The 18,888-nt window shown below is 54.0% G+C and overlaps 2 protein-coding genes across 13 annotated transcripts in view; one reads left to right on the top strand and one right to left on the bottom strand.

The window, feature by feature from the left end:
* Window positions 1-587: 587 nt before the first annotated feature.
* On the bottom strand, window positions 588-12,682 carry FKRP (fukutin related protein). Of its 11 annotated transcripts, none has more exons than XM_015124137.3 (4): window positions 12,591-12,682; window positions 10,581-10,642; window positions 10,029-10,135; window positions 677-3,752 (listed from the first exon to the last, which is right to left on the bottom strand). In XM_015124137.3, the coding sequence occupies exon 4, from the start codon at window positions 3,711-3,713 to the stop codon at window positions 2,226-2,228; it is 1,488 nt and encodes a 495-aa protein (XP_014979623.1). In that variant the 5' UTR covers window positions 3,714-3,752; window positions 10,029-10,135; window positions 10,581-10,642; window positions 12,591-12,682; the 3' UTR covers window positions 677-2,225.
* Window positions 12,212-18,888, top strand: part of STRN4 (striatin 4) — a 27,085-nt gene continuing 20,408 nt past the window's right edge. For both annotated transcript variants that reach the window (XM_015124322.3, XM_015124321.3), the window contains exon 1: window positions 12,212-12,526. In XM_015124322.3, the coding sequence (XP_014979808.2) occupies window positions 12,245-12,526 (282 nt within the window). In that variant the 5' untranslated portion in view covers window positions 12,212-12,244. The remainder of the gene's footprint in view (window positions 12,527-18,888) is intronic.

The raw sequence follows: 18,888 nt of genomic DNA, 5'->3' as shown, positions 1-18,888 counted from the left end.
CTTAAAGGATCCTCCAATCTTGGCCTCCTAAAATGCCAGGATTACAGGCATGAGCCACTGTGCCCAGTTCTTGCTTGTTTTTCACATTTTGCCTCTTATTTATTTTATTTATTACTTATAAATTTATTTTATTTTTTTGAGATGGAGTCTCACTTTGTTGCCCAGGCTGGGGTGCAGTGGCGTGATCTCAGCTCACTGCAAGCTCTGCCTCCCAGGTTCATGCCATTCTCCTGCCTCAGCCTCCCAAGTAGCTGGGACCACAGATGCCCACCACCACACCCGGCTAATTTTTTGTATTTTTAGTAGAGACGGAGTTTCACCATGTTAGCCAGGATGGTCTCAATCTCTTGACCTCAAGATCCGTCCGCCTTGGGCTCCCCCAAGTGTTGGGATGACAGGTGTGAGCCACCATGCCTGGCCTTATTTATTATTTTTAATTGAGAAGAGTCTTGCTCTATTGCTCAGGCTGGTCTCGAACTCCTGAGCTCAAGTGATCCTCCTGCCTCAGCCTCCCAAAGTGCTGGGATCAGAGGCATGAGCCACCGCGCCCGGCTAGCCTTTTTTTTTTTTTTTTTTAAACCTGTGATCTTGAATGTTGGGTGCTCACACCTGGGCGTGCAAAACAAGTCATTGGGATGAGGCAAGAAACATAAGAAAACCCTATTCATATTCATAATTTTAAAACGGAATAATTTAAGCTTTATTACTAACATACAGATAAGTATCTGTATGTCTTTATGAATAAATATACACATATTGGGAATACATGCCCAAATACCATTTATTCTTAGGTGCATAATCAAATAAGGAAGGCTGCCATTGCTTTCACCTGCTAAGTGAGTCTCCAAGCCTCTTGTGGGGACCATGACTAGAGAGAGGCATACTGGGTAAGACAATTGTGGGCTCCAGAGCCTGACCACCTGGGTTCAAGCCCCCAATTTGCCCCTTCCTAAGCTGTCTGACCTTAAGCAAGTGACTTCACCATTCTGGCCTCAGCTTCCTCATCTGTATAATGAAAATAATAGCAGCTGTCACTTCAGAGGGCTGAGGTGAGGGACGCATCAGTTGATCCAACGGAAACACTGAGAATGGTGCCTGGTACCCAGCAGGTGCTCAGTAAGTGTGAGCTACGGTTATTGTCTACCCTGCGGTGCAAGTGGAGAAATAGGTGCAGACAGCTGAAATAATGAGGTAATAATCATGAGTGGAGCTGAGATTCAGAAGTCTGTTCTTTTTCTTTTTTAAAAATAGAGACGGGGTCTTGGCATGTTGACCAGGCTGGTCTAGAACTCCTGGGCTCAAGCGATCCTCCCACCTCGGCCGCCCAAAGTGCTGGGAATACAGGCGTGAGCCCCCGCGCCCGGTCCAGCACCCGGTTCTCGACGACAGCTGCACCTCGGAGCTCTGAGTATTTTCTCCTCTGCAAGACTGAAATACTTCTACTCAGTCTTGAATAGAATAGTTAAGAGTAGCATGCAGGTCACAGGGCTCTCTCAGGAGGGAAGGAGGTCGCAGTCCGAAAGAAGGGGAGGTGGTCACTGCTGTCCGCCTTCCACAGGGGCTTGGAGAGAAGTCCAAAGGCTGAAGAGAGTAGATGGCTATGGAACAGAGACCCTGGGCATACTGTCGCCCGGGCAGCCACAGTGGGCCACCAGGAGCGGGACCGGCGCGCCCTCTAGTGGCGGAAGCAATCCCTGCAGCCAAGGGTCCCGCATCCTGGAAGCTATTGAGGCACTGAGAAAGGGCGATGCTTCCCCAGGCCCACCTGGCTCATAAGCGATAGAGCCAGGATTTGAATCTTGCCAATCTGGCTCCAGAGCCTGCACTCTTTCTGTTTCCAAATCTCAGTCCCTGCCCTAGAGGGCAGGGCTCTTGGAATCTTGGGCAGGACACTTTTTTCGGGTCTGGGGCCCTGCTGGACCCTGCGGGACGGCGTGACATCCCTGGCTCCCTCCGTGACTGGGATGACCCAGAATGTCCCCACGCATATCCACGGCTCCCAGTGGGCATGACCATTTGAGAAATCTGGAGGTCGCTTCCCATCCTCCTTCTGGTGCTCTCCTCCTGCCAACGTCAGCCTTCTTTCATGCTCTCCCTCGAATTTCTTTCTTGGTCAGTTTCCCCCTTCCCTGTCTCCGCGACACCCCTCCACCCCTCACTGCTCACATAGAGCTTCTCCACATCCAGACAGACCCCCGAAAAACAAAGGCGAGGGTATCAGGGCTTCAGCCGCTTCCCGTCAGACTCAGCAGTGCCGGGTTGGGGTACTGGGGGTTCTCGATGACCCCGGGCCCGAACTTGAGCTCCAGGAAGCGGCGATAGTTGTTAGGCGCCTGCGCCACAAAGCCGGCAAAGGGCAGGGGCACCAGCGGCTGCAGGAAGTGCTCGGGGAACTCCACATCCTGCCGGTGGTCCAGCCACGTGTCCTTAGTCATGACGCCGTTGCGGGGGTAGAAGGGCCACAGGTCCACGTGGAGGTGGTTGCTTTCGCTATACTGCACGCGAAAAAAGTCGCCCTCGACCGCCTTCTCCCATACGAAGCCGCGCTCATCCACCACCGAGCCGGCCTCTGCCCCCCGCAGCTGCTCGCAGTTGCCCACGTCCTCCAAGTAGATGCCCAGGTCCACGTCGTAGTCCCATGGGATGATGTCCCCGTGGCGGGCGGCCCCCAGCAGTGAGCCGCCCTCCAGCCAGTAGCGCACACCCGCGGCCTCCAGCACGCCCACCACGTAGCGGGCGGTCTCGCGCAGTGCGCGCAAGCAGCAAGGGGGCGTCCAGCGCTCCTCATAGAGGTAGGCGGGTGTATCGCCCACCACGGTTCCGAAGCAGCGCGTGGTCTCCTTGTTGCAGCCGAACCACTCCAGCCGCCCGCCCTCCCAGCTCACTAGGCGGATGCCCAGTGCACGGAGCAGCGCTGCCCGCCGAGCGCGCCCCTCGCGCTCAGCCTTCCAGCGCGCGTGGGCCGTGGTCAGCGGGGGCTGGCGCGCCGCGGCGAAGGTCAAGTCCAGCAGCTGCACAGCCCAGCCGCGAAGGGAGGTCTGCAGGAAGAGGCTGGTGCCCACCGGCCGGGCCAGAGGTGCGGAGAGGTTGAAGAGGTCACGGGCGCGCAGGAGCACCACAGCATCTCCGTCCAGGGCGTCGCAGCGGGGCGCCGCGGGGGCTGCGCCATAGCGGGCGGTCCACTCTCGCAGGCTGACGTTCAGGGCCAGGCACCTGGCAGGGTTGGCCGTGGCGACGGGGGCAGCCACCAGGCGTGCCTTTCCCACGCGGAGCGCCTCTACCATGCGCTCCAGCTGGCCCGGTGCCTCAGCCCGTGCCCCGTCAGGTACCAGGGCCACGAACTCGGTGGTCACATAGGTCTCCGGGCGCGAGGCTGCGGCTGGCCGGTCCAGGGCAGGCTGGAGCAGCGCCAGACGAACGTTGGGGATGCGAGGCAGGGCCAGGGGCGGGTAGGGGAGCGTGTCGGCTGCCACCACCAAGGGCTGGGCCGGGTCTTGCTGCAGGAAGGAGTCCACCAGCTCGGGCACCGCGTTGTCAAATGCCTCGAACTCCCGCACCAGGACGGTGACGCGGGGGCCGGCAGCAGAGGCACGGCGGGGCCCCCGGGCCCGGGAATTCCTAGGCTGGTGCTGCAGCCAGGAGACATAGAAGAGGACCAGAAGGTTGAGGGTGATGGCGGCCGCCAGGGCAGCCTGGCAGCGGGTGAGCCGCATCGGGTCGAAGTCTGGGGCTAGCTGGGCCTCGAGGACATCCTGGGGAGGGGGATGAAAGGGAAGGCAGCAGCTGACTGTCAGAACCACCCCCTTCTGCCACCCTCAGCCTTTCCCCTTTGTACAGCTCTTTCTCAATTCCCTTTCTTCCCTATGGCTTCAGCTTTGACTTCCCCTTCTCCAGGAAGCACTCCGTGACCTCCCAGTCTGGGCCATGCACCAACTCTGGGTGTCCTCAGCCCCCTGGGTTCCCCCACCACAGCCTGACCACTCTAAGTCATCAGCGCTGGGGAAGAGGGTGTGTCCCTACTAGCATGCGAGACCCAGGAGGGTGGGACCTGAGCCTGGCTGGGTCACTGCTGGGTCCTCAAAACCAAAACAGAGCCAGATACACGTTAGGTGCTGGATGTTTTGTTTTGTTTTGTTTTTCCTTAAAGTGAATCACCTTCCCTTTGTCTTCATTCAGTGCCACCCTCTGCCTATTCTCTGTCAACTTATCCAGATTCAGGCTCAGTTTTAAACACCCTAAATCCATTCCCACTCTCATCTCCCTCTCTACCATTCCCTCCTCCAGGAAGCCACCCCCGATCTCCCCCTCCCTGCCCCTCAACACCCTGGCTCTGGCTCCAGGGTGAGGCTGATGCCACAGCTCTCAAGCCCCTCCCCTGCCGCCACCTCATATCCTCAAATCCTGTGCCATCCCATCATCTCCCTAATGGTCAGCCTGACAACTCTGATTTTGCATGAAAAGCCAGAAATATCTTTTAAAAATCAGAATTACCCAAATTTTAAAATGTTGGCCACTAATTAAGAATATTTTGGCGGGGCGCGATGGCTCACACCTATAATGCCAGCACTTTGGGAGGCCAAGGCAGGCGGATCACGAGGTCAGGAGATTGAGACCATCCTGGCTCACATGGTGAAACCCTGTCTCTACCAAAAATACAAAAAATTAGCCAGGCGTGGTGGTGGGCGCCTGTAGTCCCAGCTACTCGGGAGGCTGAGGCAGGAAAATGGTGTGAACCCGGGAGGCAGAGCTTGCAGTGAACTGAGATAGTGCCACTGCGCTCCAGCCTGGGCAACAGAGTGAGACTCTGCCTCAAAAAAAACAAAAAAAAAAAACAAAAAAAAAAACTTTTTTTTTTTTTTTAACAGAATGAGTCAAACTAATAGAAACATGAAGTAGAATGACGGGTGTCGGGGTTGCGGGCAGGGGAATGGGGAGTTGTTTGATGGTACAGAGTTTCAGTTTGGGAAGATGAAAAGGTCCCAGAGGTTTGTTGGCACAATAATGTGAATGCACCTAACACGACTGAACTGTGTGCTGAAAAATGGTTAAGATGGTACATTTAATGTTATACGTATTTAATTAGAATTAAAAAAAAATTTTTAAGTAGGGTGCTGAAAAATATAAATGAAAAAAAGGTCAGGCTGGGCGTGGTGGCTCACGCCTGTAATCCCACAATTTGAGAGGACAAGGTGGGTGGATCACCTGAGGTCAAGAGTTTGAGACCAGCCTGGCCAACACGGTGAAACCCCATCTCTACTAAAAATACAAAAGTTAGCCTGGTGTGAGGGCGGGTGCCTGTAATCCCAGCTACTCAGGAGGCCGAGGCAGGAGATCACTTGAACCTGAGAGGTGGAGGTTGCAGTGAGCCGAGATGGCATCACTGCATTCCAGCCTGGGCGACAGAGCGAGACTCTGTCTTGAAAAAAAAAAAAAAAAAGAAAAAGAAAAACAAAATACAAGTGGGGTGGGCCAGGTACAGTGACTCATGCCTGTGATCCCAGCAATTTGGGAGGCCAAGGCAGGAGGATCACTTGAACCCGGGAGGTGGAGGTTACAGTGAGCTGAGATGGCACCATTGCACTACAGCCTGGGCGACAGAGCGAGACTTCGTCTCGGGAAAAAAAAAAATCGAAAAAACAAATTAAAAAAAGAAAAACAAAACAAAAGTGGGGTGGGCCAGGTACAGTGACTCACACCTGTGATCCCACCAATTTGGGAGGCCAAGGCAGGAGGATCGCTTGAGTCCAGGAGTTTGAGACCAACCTGAGTAAAATAAGGAGACTTCATCTCTACAAAAAACAAAAAATTAGCTGGGTGCGGCACTACTCACCTATGGTCCCAACCACTCAGGATGCTGAGGTGGGGAATGGCTTGAGCCAGTGAGCCATGATCATGCCACTGCACTCAGCCTGGACAAGAGTGAGACCCTGTCTCAAAAAACCCAACAACAAAAAAGTGGGGTAGCTTGCATCAAAAGAGGCTGCCAGCCTTAGGACACTCCCCTCCACATTCATTGGCCACACCCTCAAGCACCAGATGGCGCTGTCTCCTTGTCCCCACCGCGACTTTGAAAGTTTGGCTGGCGGGTCTCCAGCACAGGTGGTGTAGCTCTGGGTTCCAAGCAGATGATCAAATAAAGTGTCCCCATGATGACTTTTTGTAGGTTTCTGTCCTTCCTAGAGAGAGGGGACATCCAGCTAACCTCCCTATGTCCTAAATCCTCTGTCCCCTCCTCCCCATTTCCACAGCTCCCTCTTCAACCAGGTCCACCCACATTCCCATCCAACCTCCCCCTGGTCTCCTGGCAATTCCTCTCCTCGTGATAGCCAGAGGAGTCTTCCTAAAGCACAAGTCGGGCTTCTCCTTCCCCTGCTCTCAACTTGCCATGGCTCCCCAGTGCCCAGGGGAGAAAGCGGAAGCTTCTTCTGACATTCCCCTTGTCTGCTCCCCATTCCGCCCTCATCTCTCGCCATGCTTTCCCCAACCTATATGCTTAAGTTGCCCTGAACATTTTCTCAAACTGCTCTTATTTCTTTTCTTTCTTTTCTTTTTTTTTTTTGAGATGGAATCTTCCTTTGTTGCCAAGGCTGTAGTGCAGTGGCAGTGATCTCATCTCACTGCAACCTCCTGGGTTCAAGCAATTCTCCTGCCTCAGCCTCCCGAGTAGCAGGGACTACAGGTGTATGCCACACCTGGTTAATTTTATATATATATATATATATATTTTTTTTTAGACGAAGTTTCACTTTTGTTGCTCAGGGTGAAGTGCAATGACGCCATCTCGGCTCACCGCAACCTGTGCCTCCCAGGTTCAAGTGATTCTCCTGCCTCAGCCTCCCGAGTAGCTGGGATTACAGGCATGCGCCATCACATCTGGCTAATTTTGTGCTTTTAGTAGAGACGGCGTTTCTCCATGTTGGTTAGGCTAGTGTCGAACTCCTGACCTCAGGTGATCCACCCACCTCGGCCTCCCAAAGTGCTGGGATTACAGGCGTGAGCCACTGCGCCCAGCCAAAAACAATTTTTTTTTTTGAGACAGAGTCTCACTCTATTGCCAGGCTGGAATGGAGTGAGGTGGTGTGCTCTTGGCTCACTGCAACCTCCACCTCCCGGGTTCAAGTGATTCTCCTGCCTCAGCCTCCCGAGTAGCTGGGACTACAGGAGTGTGCCACCATGCCCGGCTAAGTTTTGTATTTTTAGTAGAGATGAGTTTTCACCATGTTGGCCAGAAGGTCTCAATCTCTTGACCTCATGATCTGCCCGCTTTGGCCTCCCAAATTGTTGGGATTACAGGCGTGAGCCACTGCACCCGGCCAAAACAATTTTTGTTTTTAAAGGGACAGCGTCTTGCTTTGCTGACAAAAAATAAACAAAACTAGCTGGACGTGATGGCTTTTGCACCTGTAGTCCCAGTTACTTGGGAGGCTGAGGTGGGAAGATCACTTGAGCTGGGGAAGTCGAGGGTGCAGTAAGCCATGATGGCACCACTGCACTCCAGCCCGGGCAATAGAGTGAGACCTTATCCTTTTTTGAAATGGAGTCTTGCTCTGTTGCCCAAGTTGGAACGCAGTGGTGTAATCTCAGCTCACCACAACCTCCGCCTCCCAGGTTCAAGCGATTCTCCTGCCTCAGCCTCCTGAGTAGCTGGGATTACAGGCACCCACTGCCATGCCCAGCTAATTTGTTGCATTTTTAGTAGAGACAGGGTTTCACATGTTGGTCAGGCTGGTCTCCAACTCCTGACCTCGTGATCTGATCGCCTCGGCCTCCCAAAGTGCTGGGATTACAGGCATGAGCCACTGAGCTCGGCCTTTTTTTTTTTTTTTTTTTTTAAGCATCTCCCTATCACCCATGTACTTCCTATACCCCATTCCTGCCTTATTTTGCTCCCCTGGTAGTTGTCACGTGGGTTTTACTTAGTCTGTTTGTTGCCAGAATCATCATGGAGGGCAGGGATCTGTTTTCCCTACTGTATCCCCAGAGCACAGCTCAGTGCCTGGCACATAGCAGGTGCTCGATAAATATGTGTTGAATGAATGAGTGACTTGAATTATTAACATAGGGAACGTGGGCTGGGTGTGGTGGTTCGCTCCTGTAATCCAAGAACTATAGGAAGCTGAGGCAGGAGGATCGCTTGAGCTCAGGAGTTCAAGACTAGCCCGGGCAACATAGTGGAACCCTGTCTCTACAAAAAATACAAAAATTAGCCAGGCATGGTGGAACCTACCTGTGGTCTCAGCTACTTAGAAGGGAGTCTGAGGTGGGAGGGTCCCTTGAGCCGAGGAGGTAGAGGCTGCAGTGAGCTGTGATCCAGCCACTGCACTCCAGCCTGGGCGACAGAGTGAGACCCTGTCTCAAAAAAGAAAGACAGGAACCTCTGGCTCAGAGAGATGGGAAGGATGCAGGGATGAGAACCCAGGTCTCCGCTTCCGAGGCCCTGGCTCTTGCCACACTGTCTGACTGACTCTGGGTCGGCCAGGAGGTGCCCAGCAGGGCAGAGGACAGCAGCCAGGTCCTGGCTACCCTCAGGCCCACCACGGACCTTGGCCCTTGCAGACCAGACACCAGTGGGTTTGATGGCCAGATAAGGAGGTGCCACCTGCTGGTGAGGATGTGAGGGAAGCTGAGGCGGGGAAAGGAATCATCCAGTACCCTGACAAAGCCACGCAGACTTCACCACCTCTAAGGGCTACAAACCCCTTTGTTGGGGCAAAGTGGATGCAATGATGATTTTGAAGGTCTGAATGTTCTAAATTTTTCTGAATCAGGAGGATAATAATAACAATTCTAGCAGCTCACCCTGTGCCAGGCCCTGTTCTAAGCACTTTATGCATATTCACTTATTTAATCCTCACGTTATGATCACATTTAAAAATGGAAACCAGTTGATGCGGTGGTTCACGCCTGTGATCCCAGCACTTTGGGAGGATGAGGCGGGGGGAGATTGCTTGAGTCTGGGATTTTGAGACCAGCGTGGACTGGTAAGACCCCATCTCTACACAAAAATTAAAAAATTAGCCGGGCATGGTGGTGCGCGCCTCTAGTCCCAGCTACTCTGGTGGCTGAAGTCGAAGGATTTCTTGAGCCTAGGAGGCAGAGGCTGCAGTGAGTCGAGACTTTGCCACTGCACTCCAGCCTGTGTGACAGTGACACAGTGAGACCTTATCTCAAAAGAAAAAAAAAAAAAGGAAATAAAGGCACACAGAGTTAAAGAGTTAAGTCTCTGGGCAACAAGAGTGCCCAGAGTTGTCTTAAAGAGTTAAGTCTCTTTAACTCTCTGTCAAGCTCACACAATGGGAAGTAGTGGACCCAAGAGTTGATCCAAGAAGCTGGCTACAGAGCTGTGCTTTAAACCAATAAACTTTGCCTTCTCTTTTGGGTTCTTTCTGAAGCCCTGACTCTCAACCCATCTTTGGTGAGCCTTCCCCAGCCCTAACCTGACAGGTGCTTTCAAAGCTTGGCTGTGGCACATTAATAAATTAATTCAACTCGGTAACTCAACAAACTCAAGTATTCTTTGTAGTGGACCCTGTGTTTTGAGGATACAGAATGAATGAGGTACTCATTAGGTCAGCCCTCCAGAAGACAGAAAGAAGACTGACAGGGCCACCTGTGGTGGCTCACACCTGTAATCTCAGTACTTTCAGAGGCCCAGGCGGTCGGATCACCTGAGGTCAGGAGTTAGAGACCAGCCTGGGCAACATGTGAAACCCCCTCTCTATCAAAAAATACAAAGATTAGCTGGGCATGGTGGTGTGCACCTGTAATCCCAACTACTGGGGAGGCTGAGGTGTGAGAATCACTTGAACTCGGGAGGCGGAGGTTGCAATGAGCCAAGATTGATCCACTGCACTCCAGCCTGGGCGAGACCTTGTCCCCCCAAAAAAAAAAAAAAAAAAAAGACGGACAAAAACCATACAACTTACAGACAGGGCAAGAAACCAGCAAGGGGCGCAAGAGTAGAAACAAGGGGCTTGCCTTAGAAATGGTAGTCAGAGCCGGAGAGGACAGTTAAGCTGAGAACTTACTTGTCTCTTCAGTCCCCACAAAACAATGTAAATGAATCAAAATTCTCTTCAGGCCTTGGGTTCACGGGGTCTGAGCTGTGATTTGGCCTGAGCCTTAGTTCCTGCATCTGTGGAATGGGAATGTGACGGTTAGAAAAAAATGAGAGGTCTGGGCGCGGTGGCTCATGCCTGTAAATTCTAGCACTTTGGGAGGCCGAGGCAGGTGGATCACGAGGTCAGGAGTTCGAGACCAGCCTGGCCAACAAGGTGAAACCCCGTCTCTACTAAAAATACAAAACATTAGCCAGGCGTGGTGGCGGGCGCCTGTAATCCCAGCTACTCGGGAGGCTGAGGCAGGAGAATCACTTGAACCTAGGAGGTGGAGGCTGCAGTGAGCTGTGACCGTACCACTGCATTCCAGTCTGGGCAACAGAGGAAGACTCTGTCTCAAAAAAAAAAAAAAAAAGAAAAGGAAAAAAAGAAAAGAAAAAAATGAGAGACATGGGAAAGCCTTAGGAAATAAGGGAAGGGCAGTTTCCATGAGAATGCGGGTGACACTGAGGGACTTTTTACCTCCTAGGTTGCAGGCTGGGGGAGTTCCAGGAGGGCAGTTCCAGCCCAGCTGAGCTGCACTCCTGAGAGGAGAACCAGAAAACCCCAAATTAGCCATTTCTGTACAATAGAGCACAATTTCATCTTATCCACAATAGTGGCAAGAGAAAGGTCAGGGAATCCTTTCTCTTGAAGTCCCATAATCTCAGGCACCACCTGGGGTGTCTCAGGAGTGGGGTGGGGTGAATGGGAGGGATGTCAGTTATTACAGCAACCTATAACCATCCCTCTAGCATGAATGTGTCCAGAAAAGGTAGGGCTAGAAGCCAACAGAAGCTGTTACCATGACAACCCCCTCCCTAGACACACTCCACCTCTCAGAGATTCTTAAAACATCCCCTGGCCAGGGGTGATGGCTCACACCTGTAATTCCAGTACTTTGGGAGGCTGAGGCGGGCCTAAGGCTGATCACCTGAGGTCGGGAGTTCAAGACCAGCCTGACCAACATGGAGAAACCCCGTCTCTACTAAAAAAAAAAATTAGCCAGGCGTGGTGGCACATGCCTGTAATCCCAGCTACTCGGGAGGCTGAGGCAGGAGAACGGCTTGAACCAGGGAGGCAGGGGTTGTGGTGAGCCGAGATCGGGCCATTGCATCCCAGCCTGGGCAACAAGAGTGAAACTCCGTCTCCAAAAAAAAAAAAAAAAAAAAAATTCCCCTCCTTGGTTGGGCTTGGTTCCTAGGGTCACTCGAAGGGGGCTTCTCTATTACCATAGTAACCAGGCCTTGACCTTGCCTGTTTCTCGTCCCCCAGAGGATGGTCCAGGCCCTGTAACCATAGCAACTGCCCCTCAGCAGAGCATCTCCTCCTCTAAATAAAAACACCTGGTTGGTTTGGTGCATGGGCCTCCCACAATGGGAAGGGGAAGACGGTTACCATGGTAATGCCAACTAGGTGGCTATGGGGGAGGGGCTGGGGAAGACGTGCTTCTCTTAGAGATCAGCGTCTTTGGGGCTGGGGTACTTTCTACCTGAATGCTAGGTGTGGGGGGTTGCCATAGTAACCAATGAGGAAAGGAGCAGAAGGACCACCAGGGACTTAGGTTACCTTAGCAACCTTCTCCTGGTGCAGAGTCCGAAGAGGTTTGGGGCTCCATAACCACAAAGGTGGAAGGGAGGGGAAGGCTGTCCCCCACCAACTCGCCCCCACCAATGGGGAAAGGTTACCATGACAACCGACCTGGACAGGAATCAGAGAGGATGGGGCCACTGCTGGTCGCCCTTTCTCTCAGAGTAAAAGTAATTGTCCAGGAGAGTGATGTTTGGGTGTGGAAGGGGTAAGGCTCTTTTTCTGGGGCGGAGTAGGAGGAGGGGGGCAGAAAGTGGCCCCTTCCTCAGTCTCACTCCAGCGAGGGGGACCGTCGTGCGGGGTCTGGGTCTCCCTCGCCCTCCTCGGGGCGCGATCTCCCTCTCGCCGCCCCCCGCGCGGGCACGCTAGCCCTCGGGGTCGACCCGGGTGGGCGAGGCTCGTGCCCGGCCTCGCGCTCGCCACCAGCCCCTCTTCCCACTGTCCTCCGTCAGGCGCGCGCGCGGTGGTGGTGTGTGTGGTGCGGGGGGGGGGGGTGTTGGAGCGCCCGCGCAGGCGCGCGAAGCACAGCGGGCGCGCGGGCCGGCCCCGGGGCCTCCATGATGGAGGAGCGAGCGGCCGCCGCGGTCGCCGCCGCCGCCTCCTCCTGCCGTCCGCTCGGCTCAGGCGCGGGCCCTGGCCCCACTGGGGCGGCCCCGGTCTCCGCCCCTGCCCCCGGGCCGGGCCCGGCAGGTAAGGGAGGCGGCGGCGGAGGCAGCCCTGGGCCCACGGCGGGCCCGGAGCCCCTGAGCCTGCCGGGGATCCTGCACTTTATCCAGCACGAGTGGGCGCGCTTTGAAGCCGAGAAAGCCCGCTGGGAGGCCGAGCGCGCCGAGTTACAGGTGAGCGCCGTCCCGGGACCCCCGACCCCCCAACCCCACCCGGCCCGGCCCGGCCCGGCCTCACCCGCCGCCGCCGCCGCCGCCATCTTGGAGCAATGGCCGCCGGGACGGCCGGGGGGGGGCGGGAGGGGACCGCGACGGTCCCGGAGGGCGAGTGAGGGGCCGTCCGAGGGGTGTCCTGAGGGCACCCCGGGTGGGAGGGGACCGGGACGGCCCGAGGTGGGAGTGGAGGGACCGGGAGTGGGAGGGATCACCGGGACCGGCCGAGAGAGAGGGGCCGAGGTACCAGAACTGGCTGGGAGTGGGACTGGGACTGGAACTGAGCGCGCCGGCCGCGGGGCTCCTGAGAGAGGCGACTCGGGCCCTGGAGGGGAGCCCAAGAGAACTCGGGAAAGGGTGTGGAGAGGAGCTGGAGGGGTCTGGGAAAGACCTCAGTGGTCTCCTGTGGGAGTGAGCAGAAGCTCGGCGGGCGCAGAGGGACCCCCGACCCCGGCCCTAGCCAGGTGCAGGTGGGAAGTAGAAGCGTCCGAGGGGGGACTTGGGACACGCTGGGAAAGAGCGGATCCAGACCGGGAACCGGGAGGAGTTAGGGAGAGGAAGTCCGGGAGCCTGAGATGGGTGTGTTTCGGGGCGACTGGACAGTGGGCACGGAAGGGTGGCTGTGTAAGGACCCGAGAGGTGGGAAGAGAGTTTCGAGGGGTCCAGGATGAAGGTGTGTGCCTTTCCCTCTTAGGGGAAACTTTGGGGATCCCGGGCATGTGTGGCTGCAGAGTGCAGGGAAGGGATCTTTGGAGTGGAAGTGTGGACAGAGCAGGAGATGTACCCTAGGAGCCTGGGTGGGAGAACTTGAGAGTGGAAATTCCACTTGGGGGTGTGCAGGAGTGGGCGCGATGGCACTGAGATGGGACGTGTGTGTAGGATGTAGGAAGAGAACCCTGAACTGGAGTGTGGGGGTGTCGGGCATGTCCAGTATGGAGGTGAGGGTCCTGGGATGGTGCCAATGAGGACGAGTTAGGTGTTACCCTGGGGTGATGCTTTAAGGGGGAGAATTTTGTAGAGCCCGAAGGCAACATGAGGAGGCATCTCAGAGAGAACGGGGGTAGGGTGGGGTTGGGGGGAAGGAGATATGTTTGTGGAAGTCCTGGGAAAAGACCCCATGGTTTGTGGGGTAGCTTGGGACAGGGATGTGCTCCGGGCTGATGTATGGAAGAGTCTGAAGAGTTGGGCTGGGGTTTGTGACCTCGTGGAGCATCAGGTCCATTGGCAGTGACTGGAGGATCATGGAGATGTCCGGATTTGAAGGGATTAGGAATGGCCCACTGGAGGTCTGAAGATTCTTGGACTGGGTTATTATTAGCAGAAATTGTCAGTACTTTTCTGCTAGTATTCCTTGTAGCAGCCCACGTTTCCCCTTCCGATTTGCCGTTTTCTATCTAGTGGAAGCTGGCACCCAAATAAATAACTGATGAGAATTTTGTCGGTAGGGGTGGGGTGCGGTGGTTCATGCCTGTAATCCCAGCACTTAGGGAGGCTGAGGTGGGAGGATCCCTTGAGCCCAGGAGTTCCAGGCCAGCCTGGCCAACATAGCAAGACCTCATCTCTACAAAAAAGTACAAAAATTAGCCGGGCGTGGTGATGTGCACCTGTAGTCCCGGCTACTCAGGAGGCTGAGGTGGGAGGATTGCTTGAACCCCGGAGGTTGAGGCTGCAGTGAGCCGTGATTGCACCACTGCACTCCAGCCTGGGCGAAAGAGTGAGATCCTATCTCAGAAAACAACAACAACAAAAACGGTATTTTGTTCGTAGGATGAGTAAAGACCTCAAGTAACTCTCCCCCTGCCCTCACTTGTGGTGGCTGAGGCTTGGAGCTGGGGTGGGAGCAGAATCCTTATGTAACTGCTCTCACTTGTGTCCCACTCTCTACTTCCGAAGCTCTTTCCCAGCATACATCTCATCAGATCTTCTCAGTGCCCCGTGATGTAGGCAGAGGCAGTGTCATTACCTCACTCAGCAATAACGGCACCAGCTGCAATTTAGTGAGCACATACCATGTCTGGGGCTGTGTATCAAGTACTGTAGATACGAGCTGTCATTTCATTCTTATGGCCTTCTGGAAGGGTAAAGGATATTCCCCCTGCCTTTAAAAAAAAATCACGAGGAAATGGAAGTTTTGAGAGGGTGATTTATCGAGGATCCCAGCAGATGGGCAGAAGGGCTTGTCTGTGGACCTTTTTTTTTTTCTTTTGAGACAGTCTCACTCTGTCACCCAGGCTGGAGTGCAGTGGCATGATCTCGGCTCATTGCAACCACTGCCTCCCAGTTGCAAGCAATTCTCCTGCCTCAGCCTCCCAAGTAGCTGGGATTACAGGTGTGCACCACCACGCCTGGCTGATTTTTGTATTTTTAGTAGAGATGGGGGTTTTGCCACGTTGGTCAGGCTGGTTTTGAACTCCCGGCCGCCAGAGATCCACCTGCCTCGGCCTCCCAAAGTGCTGTGATTACAGGTGTAAGCCACCATGCCCGACCGTCGGTGGACTTTTAAGCACATGTTCTGTACCTCTCTGCTACCCAGTACAGTTGAGAAAATTGGTTCAGGCAAGCGTAGTAGCCTCCCCAGGGTCACCCAAGCAGTCATAGCAGAGCTTGGACTGAATCTTAGCCTCTGGGATGTTGCACCAGTGCACTGCACAGCACCCACCACACCATCTTCTCATCCTGGAGGCTGATGAGAGAAAAGATGTTTATCCCCTCACTTAATGACCCTTCTTGGAGTTTGAGAGGAACTAGTGTCTGGCATGGTGCCAGCACTGTCACTTTGCACTTTTGTTTTCTTTTATTGTTACATTAGTAAAAATTCAGACATCTCAGAGGGGTGTGTGTGTGTGTGTGTGTGTGTGTGTGTATACACATATATATGTGAGTGAAAAAGGAAAGTTTCTTCTCTTCATCCCTTTCTTGCTCTTCTCTCCCGAGAGAAAAGAGTTATTGTGTTTGTGTAATAGATGAACTGCTGCTGTATGTATCATTCTGTGACATAATGTGTTTTGGTTTTCTTTCATATCAGCACAGAGAACTCTTTCTTACGCTTTTTCATAGTTGCATAGAGTCCCATGGGATGTTTACACCATAGCTGATTGAGTGTGACCCTGGTTGGTGGACTTTTAGATTTTTTCTAGTTTTTCTCCCCATCAGACATGGCTGCAGTGAGTACCCCTTATTCATGTGCGAGTGTGAAGCAGAACAGATGAGTGGAATAGTAGAATGGATGTGTTTATGAAACAGTGATTGGGCTGGGCGCGGTGGCTCGCGCCTGGAATCCCAGCACTTTGGGAGGCTGAGGCAGGTGGATCACGAGGTCTGGAGTTCAAGACCAGCATGGCCAGTATGGTGAAACCCTGTCTCTACTAAAAATACAAAAATTAGTCAGATGTGGTGGCAGGCGCCTGTAGTCCCAGCTGCTCGGGAGGCTGAGGCAGGAGAATCACTTGTACCCGGGAAGCGGAAGTTGCAGTGATCCGAGATCACACCACTGCACTCCAGCCTGGGTGACAGAGCGAGATGCCATCTCAAAAAAAAAGAAAAGAAAAAGAAACAGGGATCGACTCTGCCATGTTGACCCACCAGTTTACTCTCCCATCAGCGGCACCTCTTTTACACACCTTTACTTGAACACTTAGCGCTAACAGACAGTGTGACTTCCCCCGTGAGATCCCTTAAGACCTGGGCAGTGTCAGATTTTCCTGATGGACTCTGAATAACTTTTCTGTGAAGAGCTTAATACAGCTGCTCCTAGCAGAAGACCTGCCGTGCGACCCTGTTTAGTACACGTGTGTTGAATGGCAGGGAAGGCAGCCCCTCGGGAGGTCCTGGCAGTAGGCGTCGTAAGTTTGGAGCAGGAAGGTGGTGGAGCTTCAGTCTGATAATGAGCAGGCATTTGCTAGGTGGGGGATTCTGAGAAGTAGGTGATGCGGTTTCTGCCCATCCGAAACTTCCAGGCTGGCAGAGGAAGCTTGTTTGTGCAGGGGACCGCAGAGCTGTAGATGTTCATGCACAGTTGATTGTGTGGCTCTGCCCCTGTTCTGTGGCAATTCTGAGAGGGGAAGCTTTTTGAGGATAGGAGGGACATTTGAATGAGGGATCTGAACTGGAGATTTGTATAGGAGCAGTGACAGGGAGCTGCAGTGAGTGCGGTGCCAGCAGAGAATGTGCGGAGCTGTCCCCTCCGCACTCCGGCTTCCTGGGGGCTCATCCCTGCCAGCAGCTGTTGAAGCTTGGGAAGGAGCCCCTTAGGAGATGCAGGGCTAGGTGGCACGAAACGGGAACTCCTCCCAGGGAGCTGGGACAGGAAGCAGCGAATTCAGAGAGGCATCAGCTCCTGGGAGGACTGAATTGCTAGGACTCCTCTGAAGCCTTTAGATGTTGCCTTGCTGGGAATAGCTGGAGGGGCGGAGAGGCAGTAGCTGCCAGGTATCAGAAGGTTTTGGGGGCATGTGCTCTGTGGCTCTGGCCAGAGGGAGTGGCAGTGGGTGGGTGTGATGAGCAGTGGTGAGCGGCACTTCCAGATCCCGGATCGACCCTCAGGCCTACCACAGCCCTTGGCACTTGCAGACCAGGCAGCCAGTGGGGACTGCTGGCATCTGCAGCGAGGGAAGGACTGGCCACTGATGCTTCCCGTTTTTGTTGGGTTTCCACCTCCCTGAGACGCTCCAACCACGTCTTTCTGGTTCTGTTTCCAGAGGCACTGGAAAAGGGACAGCAAAGCAGAGTGGGCGGCTGAGACCCTTACGTCCTCATTAGGAGGAGGGAGACCATGGCCCAATGAGGCAGCAGAGGGATGAAGGGGGAACCCAACCAGTGACAGGTCTGGGTGGGATGCCCGACTCCGCCTCCCGCCCCCACAGATAGACCTCCAGTGTGCCCCTGTCCTAGTCCAGGCCACTGCCGTTCTGTCCTGGGATTTCTGGGACTGCCCTCATCTGTGATGGGGGTCTCTGTGTCCAGCTCTGCCGCTCTCCTGCTCCCTCGTCAGTTCTCCATGTTTTAGCTGGGGCTGCCCTTGTAACATGCGAATCGGTTACCCCTCTCTACTTAAAACCCTTCCATGGCTTCCCTGAGCCTTTTACACATTCTGAAGCAGCCATCCTGGCCTTTTTAGAGTTCCTTAAGCCCACTGTGCTGCTCTTGCCTGCGTCCTCTGCCAGCAGGGCCCTTCCCTCCCCTGGCTAACTTCTCTTCAGCTTGAGGCCTTAGCTGAACTGTCGCCTCTTGTCCCTCCTCCCATAGCATCCTTCACTCCCACAACGGGGTCTAGTCACATTGCGTGTGAGCTGCTGCTCATGTCTGTCTCCTGCACGGGACTGAGCCCTGTGGGTGCAGGAACCACGTGGCTCCTCTGTTATTGCCCAGTGTCTTACTGGGGCACCTCATGCGTGTGGGCAATCACCAAACAGTGGCAGGTGTTGACCAAGGTGTGGGTTCCCAGCAGGCTGAACTGCCCAGGGAGGTTGAGGAATCAATCACCAAAGCCCAGGAGGGCAGGGAAGAGAGTGAGGAGGAAAGTCAGAGCTTGTCTTTGGTGGTCGGTCCGCCTCTCCTCACACCTTCTCCAGTGATTCAGAGAGTAGATTTGGGGGACCGAGAAGATACATGAAGGACAGAAACTCACGCTTTAGAGATGTTGATGTCAGATAAGTAGTTTCCCTATCTGGCCTTGGATGTTTATATACATATGTGTTGGTAAAAAGTGTTAAGAGGGAAAAAAAAATCCCATTTTCGAAGCGGACAGATGAGGTTCTTTTCTATAAAGTAACTGGTGACATGTATTTCTTTTTTTTTTGAGACAAAGTCTCGACCTGTCACCCAGGCTGGAGTGCAGTAGCACGATCTTGGCTCACTGCAACCTCCACCTCCCAGGTTCAAGCGAGTCTCCTGCCTCAGCCTCCCAAGTAGCTGGGACTTCAGGTGTGTACCACCACACCTGGCTAAGTTTTTTGTATTTTTAGTAGAGATGGGGTTTCACCATGTTGCCCAGGCTGGTCTCGAACTCCTGACCTCAAGTCATCTGCCCACCTCAACCTCCCAAAGGGCTGGGATTATAGGTGTGAGCCACTGTGCCTGGCCAATCCACAGACATTTCTACTTGATCTGGGGTCTCCAAGGGATCCTGCCTCCTGTAAGGAACTGGGCCCATTTTGGATTTGCAGAAAATGTACATGGAGAGTAAAAGTGATAAGAGAAGTAGAAGCTGGCATTTGTTAGCCTTTATTCTGTGCCAGGCCTTGGACTGAGCAGAAGCTAGCACATGAGGGGAGGGCACTCTTACGAGTCTCATTTTCTGGAGGCGCAAATGGAGGCTCAGAGAA

Source organism: Macaca mulatta, chromosome 19 (assembly GCF_049350105.2).
Source record: "Macaca mulatta isolate MMU2019108-1 chromosome 19, T2T-MMU8v2.0, whole genome shotgun sequence".
Lineage (NCBI taxonomy): Eukaryota > Metazoa > Chordata > Mammalia > Primates > Cercopithecidae > Macaca > Macaca mulatta.
The sequence above is the reverse complement of the archived record's forward strand: the minus strand, read 5'-3'. Positions and strand labels throughout refer to the sequence as shown.

Bases quoted from the DNA above. Each gene is read 5' to 3' on its own strand.
- FKRP (XM_015124137.3), bottom strand. From the start codon at position 3,713: ATGCGGCTCACCCGCTGCCAGGCTGCCCTGGCGGCCGCCATCACCCTC.